Source organism: Anoplophora glabripennis, unplaced genomic scaffold (assembly GCF_000390285.2).
Source record: "Anoplophora glabripennis isolate ALB-LARVAE unplaced genomic scaffold, Agla_2.0 scaffold85, whole genome shotgun sequence".
NCBI lineage: Eukaryota > Metazoa > Arthropoda > Insecta > Coleoptera > Cerambycidae > Anoplophora > Anoplophora glabripennis.
In genome coordinates, this window is record NW_019416361.1 from 1,193,590 (window position 1) to 1,210,240 (window position 16,651).

Genomic DNA, 16,651 nt, shown 5'->3' on the forward strand with positions numbered 1-16,651 from the left:
GTGGCGTTTTTATTTTCCCGTCCCCTTTTGTCAATACAGGGTGTTTCTGGAAATAAGTGCGTTCCTTGATGGAGGGCACGAAAATAAGCAACTTTTATTAAGCAACTGATGGTCTAAATGCTTATTTTTGAGAACATTTTGAAAATTACCATAAATGTAAGGTGACCCTGTGCATCTTGTGCATGTGCGTTGTGTTGGTGTATTACTGGCGAGAAGTGAGTGTATCTAACAGTACCGTGTCCTATGGGAACAATTATCGTCTGCCATATCCATAACCCTTATCACGTACAAAGGGTTCAGGCATTAAATAATGATTTTCAGCTTCGTGTGGAATTTTGCCAGTGGTTTTGACATCAAATGGCACTAGAACAGGATTTTACAATTAAGGTGCCTTTTTACGGATGAATGTTGGTTTATTAGAGATGGAGTGACAGCAAAAATCGTCCTTTTTTTGGTCTCAAATTACTTGTATAGAATTAAGATGAGCACAGTTTTTAGTTTTTTGAAAATTTTCAAAAATCCCCTATTTAGGGGTGAAAAAATGCCCAAAATGAAAAATTGAATATTACCAATAAATATAAAAACTGTTAGCATGTGAATTTTTCTATCGAATGATTCTTGATACAAAGAAAGATTTATTCTCATGACTGAAATAAGCATGTTGAATTAGAAAATCCACCCTTAAGCGTATTCAGGGGGTGGAATCATCCCCAAAAATAGAGAATATCAGAAATAATTGTAAAAATTCCAAAAAAATATATTAAGATAATTCACATGTTAATAGATTTTATATCAATTGGTAATATTCAAATTCTTCATTTTTGGCATTTTTTCAACCCCTATGTAGGGGTGATTTTTAAAATTTTCAAAATACTAAAAGCTATTCTCATTTCAGTATTTTTTTTTTAATTCTCTGCGAATTGTGAAAAAACGGTTGAAAATTTGCGGTCACTCTTTTCACAACATTCACCATTTGTGCGATCTTGGTTCCTAGTTATATTTTGGTTTGTTTTAATGTGATTTTTTTTATCTCCAAGATATCTCAAATAAATTGTAATTGATTCCATGTCCATTTTGACATATGTCTTTGAAATTATACCTAGCAGTTTTTATATAATTTTACTAAATTTAAATTTCCGAAATGAAACGAAGTTGGTATAAAAAAAAATTGAAAAATGTCAATTTTTTTCTAAATTGAACTGTTTCCGTATTTGTTAATTATAATACAACTTTATCACTATATTACCCTTAACGGCCTTAACTAATTAGTAATGAAGTACCTATAACTTCCCATTATAAAGTTATTAATAAATGACTATAGTAATAAAATAACTGCTAATTTCAGTGACGCATGGCCATGCCTAAATTTTCAATCCGTCGTGTCGCAGAAAACAGAAAAGTATGCTCCCAGTCCCAATTCTACACATTTATTTTTTTGCAGTTATAGAATCCTTGGTTTTTGCTTTTTTTATAATTCACAATTAATACATAATTACCTACTCAATTTAACGATGGTACAGAAATATGTGAATTTAAAATAAAAAGAGAAATGGTAGGTACTAGATATTTTTGCAATGAAAATCTACTTTAGAAATAAACTGAAAGTAGTCCGGGGCCGGTAGCGAAACCGAGATCAGACCAGTTGACTGGTGTACGATATCCGTCGTTGCGTCGTTTTACTCGTTTTCGTTTTTCGTTTCGTGCTTGTGGCTTGTGCGTTTTTGTATCTTAGAATTTTGGTGATGATAAAGTGATGCAAACAATATTAGTGTAACATAAAACACAGCCTGAAAAATCAATTTAAAGGTGAGTTTTATTTAATGGAATCACTATTTTCCTCAAAATGTAGCATTAACCTTACCTGCAATTACCTAACCTCAAATTAGGTTGGTGTTTACAAGTTTATCTTAATGGTATAGATAAATATTCATGTGACATCGGACATACGTATTATATTAATAAATAAGTTCTAATTAGTGAAAGTCTGCTGTGTTGTTTAATTAATAATTTTATTAATACAATTTAAATAAAAATCGTCCCACTGAAAATGGTGTGATCTTTATGGACGAATGTCGACAATTTATTCAAGGTTTCAGTGAGCGTAGTTAATCCGCAGTTTGCTGTAGTTTTTAAATTTGGTCCCTCTAGTTTTCCAGAAATTTTAACTAGGTACCCACCTATTTTGTTCACACACCGGAAAACCGCTGATCAAAATACCTATGTACACTAAAATAGGATTCACATTCATAAACGACATTCAACTTTTCTTTTATTTGCGCCACAGGTATTCGATTTTTACATTTTTGAATTCAGCCTACTTTTGGGAACTGGGTGATTGTTGCGATAAATTGGGACTCTAAACTTCACATTTGAACAAATACCTACTTTCAGTAAATATTGTTGCGTGCTTATCTCCCTGTTTAGATCAGCATCAGAAGTTGATCTGTTTATTTTTTCTTTTGATGGATTTTGATACGGTCGGTGGTGGAAATTGTTTGTTTTTTAAATAAAAACGAAGTAGTACTTAATGTATGACTAAAAGGTTAGAAATTTTCCGTCTCTGAATATTAACTTTTCAGCAACCATTCTGATTAAACAATCTTATAGATATAAGAGAGATACAAAATATACCTTCAATTTAAGCATATTTACCAATTTTCGTTCGAAAAAATCTTTTCGTTGATGAAAATTTAACTGAACTCTCAAAAAAATGAAAATGGACTTGTTTTTGTATTTCGACAAAAAAAAATTAATTGAAGTATTTTATAATTATTGATAAGATCATATTAATTTATCTGGTGCATACTTAAATGTACAGAATTTTGGTGGCTTTCTGAATATATTCTAAAATTAGTATATGCCAACTGGTCCTTTGTCTAAAACAGGATAAATGTATTAAAAAACACTGAATTGTAAGTATAATATATTTTTTCTTGGCAGAGAGTTTAAAGATGTGTTAGTAAATTTAATAGCGAGAAATAGGTAGGTATACGACAATATTATGCAAACCATCAAAGCAAATATGTGTTACATATGTACATATAAGTATCATTGTAATCATAAAAAAGAGAGAAGTCCCGGAAATCTAAAAAACGACAAATATATAGGGTTTATATCTCCGAAATGCAAAATCCAGTTGTTACCTTATATATTTTTTTGAGGTTTTTAACTTCGTTTTTAACCATTTCTCCTAAATAAAAAGGCAAAAACTATTTTTCATAAAAAATTTTATCAAACAAACAATGACCCTTCATACCAGAAAGCTTGGTATGCAAAATATATTTAACCCCACAGACAATTTTTCTAACAGCTGATATAACGTCAGTAACAAAAAAAAAATAAGATAGGTAGGTATAAGGAAGTGTAATATGGATAGATAGAGGATAAAATTATTGTACAACAGATTTTAATTAAATATCTAGGATGTTCCATTTAGAAAAATCAAGTTCTGGCGGTTCGAAGTTAAGCAAATTCGACAACAAAATTTCACCACCCTGTGCAAAATTAAACAGTTTTTAAAGTAATTGTTATAAATGATAGGCATCCTCCTATCTCCCTCCCAAAGCCAAAATTTTCCTTAAGACAGACTGTATAACCTGTAAGAGGACCTGAAATTTTGGGATACGGTCCTAGACCTCTTAACGACGAATGGTGTGACAACCAAGAGAGAGGTGGCATAATAGGCTCCACCAGAGGCTGGGGCAGAGAAAGGAGAAAGGACACCAAGCAAAATTTCAGAGGCGATACCGCCACGGTTAGCATAAAGCTAAAACAGCGCGATCTGTTCCGACTGACTACTGGATTTGTCCCGCAAGGTCGAACCAACGCACAATAGCTCCCGTCTAATTTGTAAATTGCCCCGGCTAACTCAATTTAAATTATATCTTCATTCTGTTACAAAGGAACCAACCATTGCGATCGCTTTCAAGCGGGGCGGCGTATAATAAGGTTTAATTGAAATAAAAAGGCCCAATTCATGAGTCATCGACTTGAAAGGGAGAAACACTATCTGTGGAGGATCTGAACTGGAGAAAAGTTGAACTAGGCCGTATCTTGCTACATGTCGATTAATACTACTGACAGTAAATGCACTTTTGTTGTACGCGGTGATCCATGTTAGGGGTCGGTTACCTTTGGTGAAATTTGATGTAAAATGTTGCACAAATATACAGGATGATACATAATTAGCTATAAAAAATTAACCCAAACAACTTGCCAAAACAAAATAATAAATAGTTAAATAAACCTTTGTCCCAAAATGTCTCCTTACAGAGATAGAGGGATAATAACTCTAAAACTTTTATTACTTTTGTTAGTTTTCAAAAAACTTTGTTTTCAACAAAAACAAGAATAACTAATGATTATTGTAACTGTTATTTAAAATCATCGAAAATCCAAAACCTAACGCTGTAACAAAAGCCAGAACGCGTGGTCATTTATTTATTAGTTCTCGGAACGAATGGGCCAAAAAGTAAAATATTTCAGTCAACACTAATTTGTCGAAAGTTAAGGGCTCTCAAGTAGGTTTAGCGTCGTCCTTCGGAGAAATTTAGCAATATTTTTTAACAAGGTAAAGAGAAAAATCGATATTTCAAATAACTCGTGAAATGCATTCCAAAGAACGTAGGAATTCCAAGAATAAGTTGTTAGAAGTTGTTAGAAAAATAATAATAGATCAAATAGCTGTTTTTTTAGGCGGATTTTCCAAGCTATAAGAATAGATTAAATGAGATTGACTAATCCGTACCGTATTGCTACACGGAGTCACTAGAGGAAGGCTAGGGTTACTCCTAAGTCCAGTTAGTCACATAATTATTTATATAAATGTAAGTTCAGTCAATTAAGTAATTATTAACATGGCATAGTTGTGCCAAAGCTTCCCGACATTCAGGTTCCCGCCAATAAGATAAGAACAGAAACTTCTGGACCCAAGAAATGGGCGTGTCGAAGCGAGGTGTCGAATTCAGGAGAGATCCGAAAAACAGGCATTTTTTCCTTAGGTTCCACATTGAGCAGTCGACTTAGTTTTAGAGTCTCGGGTTAATTTAATAATGGACAATGTCATTCCAAATTTTGCTATGGATCGCGCATTTCCTGAATCTCGGTACGCTGTCGCGTGTAAATAAATAAATTAATAATGTTGTTCGAGCCCGTTGTGTCGTTAGTAGAAGATTTAAAAGCAAGAATTCGTCACGAGATACATCGTATACCTCCTGAAGTTATTGATAATGTCCAAAAAGAATTTATTAATCGTCTTGGCTACTGTCAGGCAGCCAACGGTGCACAATTTGAACATTTAATTTAGTCGATTTTTACATAATCATTATCATTTTCAGTATTGTGAAAATTAAATTTTAAAATCTTCAAATATTATTTTCTTGAAATTTTTGTTATGTAACACCATAATTTTTCATGTTGTGTATTTAGAATGACATGCTCTTTCAAATGACATGGTCAAAATTGGGGGTTGCTATTTAAAAAAATTGTCGATGACGTCATATCTCGAACAACGATGACGTCACAAATATGGGTCGTATGTCAAAAAGTGCCTTTTTTAAAAACAAAATCGACGTGCCAGGGGATTTTTTCGAAAACTTCTCAATTTAAAAAATAATGAATTTCGTTACTTTTCGAAAGCACCTGTATAATGATAATTATAAACTCCCTTTCGAGAATTGAATAGTAAACTCTTTTGAAATCCAGGCTAGTTATGATACTGGTCATAACGATATATACATAGATAAATAAAGAAATAATCCCTCAGGGTACAACACTAATAGCATGTCAACTTGTTCGCTAAATGGAAACTTCCCAGCCATTTTCAAAACACTCAGCAAACAATTACTAAAATTAAATTAATTTTTTTTTCCGGTCGTCAAGTTTGATGTTTAAATTCATATAATAGCCAACTTTTGAATTTTTGATGATTTTAAATAACACAGCTTCGAATACAGCTACAATAGGTAAGTATTATGAGTTATTCGTGTTTTTGTTGAAAACGCCGTTTCTGAAAAATAACAGGAGTAAGAAAAATTTTAGAATTAAATTCCCCATAAAATAAAGTAACGGGTTAAAAAATTCTGTATAATGTACTATTATTGATAACAAAATAAATTATTTTTTAAGAATTTTCTGTTTTTATCTTAAAGAAGTTTCATTTTACGAGAATTTTTTTTGCTAAATTCAAAATAATTGCATATTAAAAACAGTGGTTATCTTTGGGACATTTTAGAACTTTGAGATGCTTTCAACATTTACATTTTTATTCAGGATTGCACATTTAAACGAGATAAATAACAGTGTCCCAGTTAGGAAATAGCTGTTTATGTGTATTTCGCGTTTTTAATACGTTGTATGAAAATAGGAACTTATATTGGCAAATCAATAAAACTGTTGGTGCATAGGCTAAATGTCAGAGGTTTTAAATATATGTCTCTTTTTTAACAATATGTAGTTATGAAATTGTGGAAATTATTTGCTATTGTTATTGTGTTATTAATATGGTGCCATGCGTTCAGCTGAAAGAATAAAAATACAGTTGAGTAATATATCAGTTCCATTGTTCACTTACATATATCGGGTGATCAGAAAAATTGATACCATCTAATCGGTCGATAGCCGCATGGGTTAAGGCGTCAGTACTTAAATCGTGTGCAAATTTCTGCCCGAGTTCGATTCCCGCGGCCGGTAGACCGTAGATTAGCTATGCTTGTACGGAGGATTGACACCCTCTGTACAGGTATGGTAGAAAGGAAGAATGTTGGCTTGGGTCAATGTGAGAGATTGACACCGTTTCCCTCATTCCTGCACTGAATGGTGGTTTGGGCTTACCAACATAAGTCGTTCCTGGGTGCAAGTGCGGCATGCCTAATAATAATATGCCGCCTCCTCTCCCGCACAAGTCTCCGACTTATGGACTAATTCTCGTAGTTAGAATGAGGAGTAGAGATATTATTATTATTATATTATTATATTATTATTATCTCTTATTGTTTCGTTATTCCTCGAGATATTGATAAAAATTGTAACGGTAATCGCTAATGAGTGATATGATGGCAACGAATATGGCTTCCGTGCATTTTCCTGCGCTTCGTTTTCATTGATTATTTCTGAATTGTTGAAACAGATTTTTTGCATATTAACTATGATCTATGTTATACTTTACTATTACTATCAGCTATCTTATATTTTAAGATGTACAAAGCGGTCGAATTGAAACATTTTGGGGACCAATAACGTATCAGATTTTTTTTCGGGTTGTTATACGTAATGAAATCTCGTATCTCCTAAGATAACCGAGATCCTCACAATGTGAATCTATCGTAGTATGTAAGGGAGTTCAGAATTCGCCTATATTTCGGATATTGGCAACAATTCTACAGAAGCCCATATAACGGCAGTTCCAGCCGTAATATAGGAATATAAAACACATAGAGCAGCTTTACTAACATAAAATAACTGAAATTTTCACCGATATTTCTAAGATTTCTCGCAAGGCTCCACAGACGTCACGATTGCCGCCAAACATCCATGACGATGCTCACAAATGCTCACAAATTCACCTATGTTTTGAAAAATTTCACCGATATTTTGAAAAATTTCATCGTTGTTTCGAAGATTTATCCACCGAGCCACCCGGATGAGACAATTGTTGCCAAGAGACCTCCGTTCCTTTGGACTACGACGACGTCTGCCACTATCTCCCCGAGGTCCCGACGAGTGTAGGGAGCGTCGAAATATTTCGCCCCACTTTCAAAAAGTGGCGGAAATAACCACATCATAAAGACGGTCGTATTCGCCAAGGGCGCAGTTCTTTCGGTTTCAGACTTTATGGAATTTAACCGGACATTACACCAGGGCACTTAGCGGAATCCATTCAGTCAGTTTACGAATACCAACCTAAGCTTCCCGCAGTTTATTAACCAGGGCACGGATGCCTGGCCAGAGTGTGTACTCTACCCGAGTCCTAAGGATTCCTGTTGTATAGCAACCACCGCATTGCATACATTGTATTACTGTTTAGGTAAATCAATAAAGTTCATTTCGAGTTATAATTCTCCTAAAAATTACAAATCCAAGCGCAACGCTCGCATACCCACTTTCATGCTGTAATTCATATACAGTTCTTACACTGCAATTCTTACAACGCTTCTAAAACTTAATGTACCCGTTCTCTAAGGAGGCTGTACACTATCACACTAATGTGCGTTTAGCCAGTGACTCAACACTGGAGCTGTAGACCCGCTAGTGATAAGGGTTCAGTTGAGGACCCGTTGTACAAAACATTTAAACAATACATATTATTATTAAAATACAGTGCAAGTGCCCAATGTGCGTCTTAGGTCGAACCACAAAAATTAGAGAGTGGAACATCAACAGTATGCAACCCTATAAGTCACAATGGAGAAAAAGCGATAATCTCTGTCTCTTTTCCCGACGCCTTTCGTGACTAACGTTAAAGGGGAAACGCTCGAGACACTTGGGGATCTCATCAGTGAGCAGGCAACTATCGTCGCAGCAGGTGAAAACGAACCCAGACAGAAACGCTCCTTCCGGAGCCATTATGGAGGTCTATGACCCTCTAAACATGTTAAGGGGAGACATGGTAGGTCAACTCCACTATACTAGTAAGATCAAGCGAAATCCCCGTCGTGGCGCCCATCGTGGGGCTATGACAGAGGATAGACAACCGACCTACCTGAAACCGCGACAAATCGAACAATGGTATATTTTCGTTTGCTTCGACCTTTTGAAATATTTGTACATATATGTTTTATTTAATTTAGACCACCATGGAAAGGAACATTTTTCATTAAGTTGTTTTTAATTTTGTTAAGCAATGGTTCAAAACAATAGTATATTCTCTTTATCACTGTTATTGAGTCACAACAACAAATCTTTCCTCTTTTTTGTTATCTACGTAACCTTCATTTTATCGAGCTGTCGAAATTGTTTTTATTGCTGTGAGCTGTTTAGAATCTTTTGCAAGGTTTTTGAACTGGAAACTTTTGCATCTTACGGGAAGGAAAAATAAAACTACCTGTACCTATAAATATAATATCTAGAAAATTCAAAAACCGATGCGATTAATATAATTTTACAAATACATACGTGTAATTTTTTAATAATGAAAACATTTAAAACATCAAATACCGCCTTTTATTTCATTCAGGTACATAAATGAAGTAACGCAGTTCTTTGTAATTCTATTTGTTTGTTTATATAAATAACGTCTCACATGTACTTGTCCTTATGTATATATTTAACCAGGTCTTGAGCGTTTAAATAACCCTGGTAAGGAATGATAAAATACAGTGCCGTATTGCTTAATTTTTCAATCATTATGTCATCTAAATCGTTAGAGGAAATGAAGCTTCCTGTAAACCCTTCATTTGGGACAGAGGAGTACTAACAATTTTACCTTAAGAAGTAAATTTAAAAACACTCGTAAAAATATGATTTTTCTTATTTTTTAAATCAACAAAGCGGTAGGTTGATTTATAAAATCATTGGTTGTCAATAAAGTTGATACATTCTTTCAACGAGTTTTTAAGATAATTATAAATGCTTAAAAGATATTACATAGACACCAACGCCATCTATACAGGGTGTAAGAAGTTTGACTGCCATAACTTCAGCATTACAGGGGCGTAAGATTAACAGTTTTCAAAATACAGCAAGTATTAGTATTGGGGAGTTTCATCAGAATTTCAAGACAATTGTTTTCCAGTTTTTAAATAAATAAAATAAAATGTATATATTTTAGCTCGAATTTTAGTAATTATGAATCTCTTAAAACAGGAACTTAACTTTTAATCAAATTATGTATTTGAAAAATATGTAATTAAAGTACCCAAAGATTTTATTGAATTTTAAATTTATTACACGGAAATGGTTGAGTTTAGAACCCATGTCATACAAGTTTTTTTTGTTTATTTTAATGTATTCTATCGTCTGTTAAAATTAAGGCAGTCAAACTTCTAATACCCTGTTCCTGTATAACAAGGCCTCAAGACTGGAATTCTCTGTGACGTCAGCTGTAGTAGTTTCATTGGTGGTGACACCACAATCGTAGACGAAAGGCGACTGGTTTAATATCCCTAATGATTCTTATATTACATTATTAATTGAAAATTGCTGTTGTAATAAAAACAATTTTGAAATAGAAACGCTTGTTATGGTAAAGTCATACACTTAGACATAGACAAATTAGTCAATAACATCTTTAAAATTTAACATCTAAATAAAATTTATGAAAAAAGTTTTCAGTCAACCGATTTAAAGAATAACTTTAGAAGACAATCATTTTTACAGTATTTTTGACTCAGTTCATTTATTAAAATGTACAAGAAATAATTGGACTCTAATTCGAAGCCGGATCAATACTAAAACCCTCTCTAACTGAAGTAACAATGCTCTCCCAAATACATACTTAGTGTTTCTTTATTTGTTTAAAAATTTAGTTGCCACAATATTATCTGACTAAGGTATCACTATGTACTTTCTTGTTTGCATATATCAAATACATTCTGTGAAAAAGTATCTGGAATTTGTCAATAAAACACAATATATTCAATTAATCATCAAAATTTATTTAGTCTCGTTCAAAAGAGGCTCCGTTTGAAGAAAAACACTTTTTCCAACGAACATTCTAGTTATCATAGCACTTTTTAAACGCATGTTCCTGTACGGACTTCAGCGATTTTGGTTTTATGGCTTCTATCTACTCGAAATGTGTTCCACGAAGTGGTAATTTGGATTTTTCAAAGAGAAAAAAATCAGCAAGGGATTTATCCGTCGAATAACGAATGACATTCGTTGTGTTTTTGGTCAAAAATTCATTCACAGTTATCACTTTGTGTGATGGTGCATTTTATCGTGATGCAAAATCCAAGAATTGTCCTTCCATAAATCTGGTCTTTTGCGGCATATACTCTCTTTCAATCGCCTCATAACGCCCAGATAATATTCTTTGTTGACAGTTTCACTATCCGGAAGGAATTCTGTGTGGACAACAGGACAACACCACGATAGTCAAAGAAAACAGTCAGCATAACTTTGATTTATGATCTACTTTGACGTGTTTTTTTTATTTGGTTTCACCTCATTAAAAAAGCGTCATTTCCTTCACTTTCGATGTTTTCTTCAGTTGAAGACGTTGAAGAACGACCAGAACGTGGCAAATCACTCACTCAATAATCGAAAACTCCAAAAACTAATTAGATTAAACTATTTCAGTCAGCTAATCGTGGGTCGAGCGTTCAATTTTCTCGTTACGGTACTGCGTAGTAGTAAGCCGTGCATTAGCACGCTCCCCTCACGCCTACAGACGAGGATGTCGATACCGGTGAACGAGGACGGATTCATTGTTTCTTTTAGTATCGGCGGTGAACCCGCTAGCCACAATTCGCCTTTCCTATTGCTAGTTTTGGGGTGTTTGCGTTCGAGTGGTAAAGTAATGCTGTGGCGTTGTAGCAGTCGTCGACAAAATTCTTGTTGAATAACGGATGACAGCGTCGACAAGAACTGAAAACAGTCGCGTGTCTGAGCGGTGTGACCTGATTTGTTTTTGTTTCGTTCACGACTTGATTTTTTTCGTTTCGCGGTGGTAGACGTCAGAAAAAAACGTTGGTTTTTGCTATGGTTTAAAAGTGCGTGTTTTTTGCAAACTGTATCGCAATGGTGGTCCTCAGTGGGATTTTCATTGCGTGGACAATGGAATCTGTGCTGGAGTTTTCGATTTTCGTTGGGTTTCTGTACTGGGCCTTCCCTGGGTTCTTCAGCGAAGGATTCACCAGGTTTGTTCTGATAAATTTTGTAGTAACTGGTGTACCTATACTGTTTAATGATCGAGGAATGCGTTAAAACCGACACAAATTGCAATTTAATAGTGAAAGCTATTTTATGTATTTTAGATTAAGAATTTATACAAGGTGTCGGGTAAGTATCTACTAATCTCAGTATCTCAGGAGTGTATAGGAGAGGTCAAAATAACATTAAGTGTAAATAATACTTTTCTAAATTTTCTCTTATATGCACAATTTTTTGTCTAGAATTATTATTAGTTATTAGTAAACAAATTTGGAATAGAAGGAAAGGTGGTTCAGGCGAGTGTTCAGGGATTATCTGACTGACAGGCGGCAGGTTACTAAAATAAGGGACAGTGTGCCCTCGGCAAAAACTAATAGCTTTGGTGTGCCTCAAGGTAGTGTCTCGGGACCATTATTGTTTTTGGTGTATATTAACGACATTAAGGATTTGCAGAATGAGATTTTCTTAAATTTGTTTGCAGACGACACCTTACTGTCGGTTACCAGTAATTGGTTGGACACAGTTAAATTTAATATTGATGAAACTAAAGCAATGACTATTAGAACTTCATTTAAGTACAGAAATATTAATAAAGACGATACATTTAAATATAGAAGATAAAATATTTGCTATAGATAAAAAATTCCGTGCAAAAACTGTGTGGAATTTTTTTGCGTAAAAAATATCTGTTTAGAATTATTTCGTGTACGGACTAGGATTATTTTTGTGTAAAGTTTGTCCAGTGTCTTTCAAATTTACCGCGAGCTCTGCTCTAGCAGTGCGCGCCTGTATGATGTAAGTTTTGAAGATATAATTTCTGATTTCGCTCACAACAAATCAAGAAAAAAATTATATTGTTACATTTCTATATTATATAATAAATATTATTAAATTAAATGATTAATGTAATTAATTACTTTATTATTATTACCATGGGGGTTTTAAAGCCCATATGATTTGTTATTCAACATTGTTTCTAAAGTGGTTCGAGGACTTTTAAGGTCTTTTGTTGGAAGATTTCATCGGCAATATATTAGAGTAAATATTTTTTTCCGTGATTGATTCTACTGGTTTTTGAATTTGAACTGTATGCATACAGAACTAGGACAAATATTTGAAAAAAAAATGTGTACCGAATTTGAATAAATTTATTGAAACGGTTTTCCAGTTATTCAGAAAAATTGTTTTGTTTTTATTAATTTCAACGCCCTGTATCTGTGGCTTTCTGCGCCTATGTTCTATTAAAATCTGGACCACCTTGTATATTTTTTAATATTTTATGTAATATTCAAATACTTACACAAATAAGAATTTATTTTTTCAGTACTTAAATAAAAACTTGAAATTATTTACTTTTGTGTTGCTTAATATTTTGTTAGGTAAGTTATTTTGTTGTATATCATCTTTTTTTTCATATTATTTGCGTTAAACATCATCATCAGGCATATATTTGTCATAAGGGTAAAAAACACTAATTTTAACACGAATCATATCCTCGTCCTATAAGAAAGTAATTAATTAATTTTGATTACATGTTTAACCTTGAACTTAACTTATCTACTTTATCGGAAGATTTCTCACGCTTCATTTAATTAGAAATTTGAACATTTCTGTATAAATACGGTAGGGATCAATTCCATTGTTTGTTAATAATGAAATAAGTGCATATTGTTTTTAATATACTTAAATTTCTGGCTTGATACAAAACTTATCATGCAAGATAAGGATTCAAATTTGTCTCTAGTTAATGAGGTTATTTTTATTATACATGTTATAAAAATTTATTGCAGACATAGGCAAGAAATATGAAAAACGCAGACAATAAACACCTTGTTTTTGGTGTTATCTGTTGCTATCATTGATTATTTTTGTTCTAACCTAATTAAGAGACAATATAACACTAACTCAACCTTAGGGAGAAAACGCAGGAGTAATTTGGTGTGGAAGCTTGTGTAATATTTGAGTAATACAGAGTATTATATAAGTACATTTAAGAGTACTAATATTTACGTAATATTAAATTTAAATTATTTATGTCAAAGCACGATAAGCGCATGAATTTATTTTTGAGTAATGTATTTTATGTAATCTAGTTTAATCTGTTTTGTTTTTGGAAATTTTTTAAATCCTGCAGAAACATATTACGCAACCATTGAAAGAGAATTATCAGCAATAGTATGGAGTTGCAAATGTGTTTTTTTTATTTACCATTATTTCAGACCACGAACCGTTAGAATGGCTTTCAAATTTAAAAAGACTTATTATATGGAGAGTACATTCGAAGGAATTTGACTATGAAATAAAATACAAACAAAGAAAAATAAATAATTAATTACGTAACAGACGTCCAATAGTTAGTTAATTAACGATTTAATATTATGAAAAAAAATATATCTTGGGAACAAAGAGGCTTAGGTGATTTCTCCTTTTTCAAAATTACCGTAAAATAAGCTTTATTTAATGCAAAAAGAGCGAATTCCCGAGCGGTTTTTGCCTGACCCTCCTACTTTGTTAGTTGTAAAGGGCAACTTAATTTCAACTTGTTGACAATTTTCTACTAATAATTTTTTCACGTTCAAACTAATTCGACTGGTGTATTTATCGGGAGTCAAAATTCAAGACGTACCACAAAAGGTAGGGTTACCATTCGTCCGGATAAAGCCGGACATGTCCTCCTTTTTAAAGAAAATTTAATTGTCCAGCCGGATTTCCCCTCTGTCCGGCTTTTTAAAAATTGTATCAATAAAAATTGCTGCACCTGACACTTACTTGAAAATTTTTAATATTTTAATCAAGATTAACATGATTAGTTTTCAATCAAAATCACAATCTTAACAATACTATTATCCTTGGATACTCAACAATAACATTCGGTGGCTACGGAGTGAATGTAAGGATGCCCGCAACATATTTTATGAAGTTTTTGTTCCATTTGCTAACGCAATATATGCAAAATGCAATGTTTTTTAAGTTCACTTGTGTTTACAACTATCTTTTATTTTCCTAATAAAGTAAAATAAAATGTTCAAAAAATTTCCTCCTTTTTCATTGAAAGTCATCCTTTTTTGTTACAATTGTCATACTTTACATGTTTCACATCTGGTAACCCTAACAAAAGGTAGATGTCCTTACAAAACACAACACCATTAGCAGACGACCTTAGGTCTGTGTCAAACAATATTGACGAAATTCTAGAAGTAGACGAAACAAATTTAAACGAATTATTAGAACTAGTGACTGACTATCCGGCTATTTCCCAAATCCAAGATTTTGAAAATTATATTCCCCAAAGCCCAGAAAGAAAATGACGAAACAGCAACAATCCTTTCGTCAAACGAAAATCCTATACAAGAATTTCCCATTACAGAAAAGTTCATTAATCAATGTGTCAAACAAATTATTATAACTGAATCAAGTAACACACTAACACACTTTACAATTCATCAATCACGACACAAAATCACTTTAAAATCCAATTCAACTGATGAAAAAATTATTAAGACTGAAAAATGCATTCGACACTAAAAGACACTACTGTTTGTCCTTTCACACTAACAAAGACGATCTGCTAAAACTTATTAGCTTATCTTATATTCTTCACTATATTTTCATAATGAGAATAAGTATGTACATCATCTGTGTCGTCATCATAAGTATCATCATTACTGTCATGTTTAGCCTCATCAGCGAGTCATAATAATTGCTTAATTTCGGTATTACATAAAGTAGTGATTTCACCTTCATCGTTCTACCAATACCGACCCCGTGCAATAAACCTAAATTGTTAATTATCCAACTTGGTATTTTTAAAAACTGCATAACAAGGTGAAAGCAAGTATTTACATTGAAGTGTTATTCATGAACACCATTACATTATGCCGATTTTGTTCGAGATTTACGTTATATCAGTTCGTAAATTAAAATATGCTACTTGTTGCTTTTCGTTTATTGAACCAGAAATTTTGTTTATTGACATTAAACACAAAGTTGATATGTAAATATTTATTATTTACAATTAAAGCGCGATGAAAATGCAAGGAAATATTATACAGGGTGATCGAGAATGATTGACCGTGCCGCCTCATACTGATTTTTGATGTGCGGCATACCAGTTTTTGATACCAATACTAGAATCATGAGCGCAGGTTGAGGGATTTTAATGGTAAACAAATAATTACGTTCAAACGTCAAATAAATTAGGTTACTGTCAAAATGGAAATTCATAATAAAAATATCAATTATTTAACAAAAATCAAAGTTATTTCACAAATTAAGCAATACTGATGGACCAATAAATGTTATTATTGTTATTATTATTAAAGAGGAAGACAGAATCAAATGTAGGTTTAGCCTAACTTTTCCAAAATTCTTATTTCATTTACAATTAGAAAAACTTTTAAATCAAAGTTTGATGTAGCTAATTTTGAATAACGACTGTAAGTGCTTCAGCGATTTTATTTTTAAAACGTTATGAGTTAATTTTAAAACAGAAGCACTATTGTGGCTACATTCTTGGCATCTAAGACGATTCAGCTATACAGCGATACGCTGCAAGCTGCTGTTTTTCATCAAAGCAAACTGCTGTATGCTTATAAGACGACTATTTTGCAGCTACTGCTTTCACACTTCTGAATATCCAGCGCAAGCGATCCAGCCCAAAAATTTATGCTGAACATTTTAGTTAGCTGTCGAAATTCAGGAAAAGTGTCTTAAAAAAATTTGCTTCAAGCAAATGCAAGCAGTTGGAAGTGCTTGATTATGTTAGATGGTAGGATTGTCTGTATGACCGAGAGCAATAAACAACAGTTACATGCAATATATAATAACAGAGTAATTGGAA

At 32.9% G+C, this 16,651-nt stretch overlaps 1 protein-coding gene across 2 annotated transcripts in view; it reads left to right on the plus strand.

Moving 5' to 3' along the window:
* Positions 1–1,742: 1,742 nt before the first annotated feature.
* The window catches only part of LOC108917145 (glycerol-3-phosphate acyltransferase 1, mitochondrial), an 89,493-nt gene continuing 74,584 nt past the window's right edge, over positions 1,743–16,651 (plus strand). Inside the window, exon 1 of one of the 2 annotated variants that reach the window (XM_018723616.2) lies at positions 1,743–1,806. Coding sequence is in view for 1 of the 2 variants with exons in the window: in XM_018723615.2 (XP_018579131.1) it covers positions 11,680–11,798 (119 nt within the window). In the remaining variant the exon portion in view is untranslated. Of the gene's footprint in view, positions 1,807–11,394; positions 11,799–16,651 lie in introns of those variants that run through there. The other variant, XM_018723615.2, reaches the window with a different exon arrangement.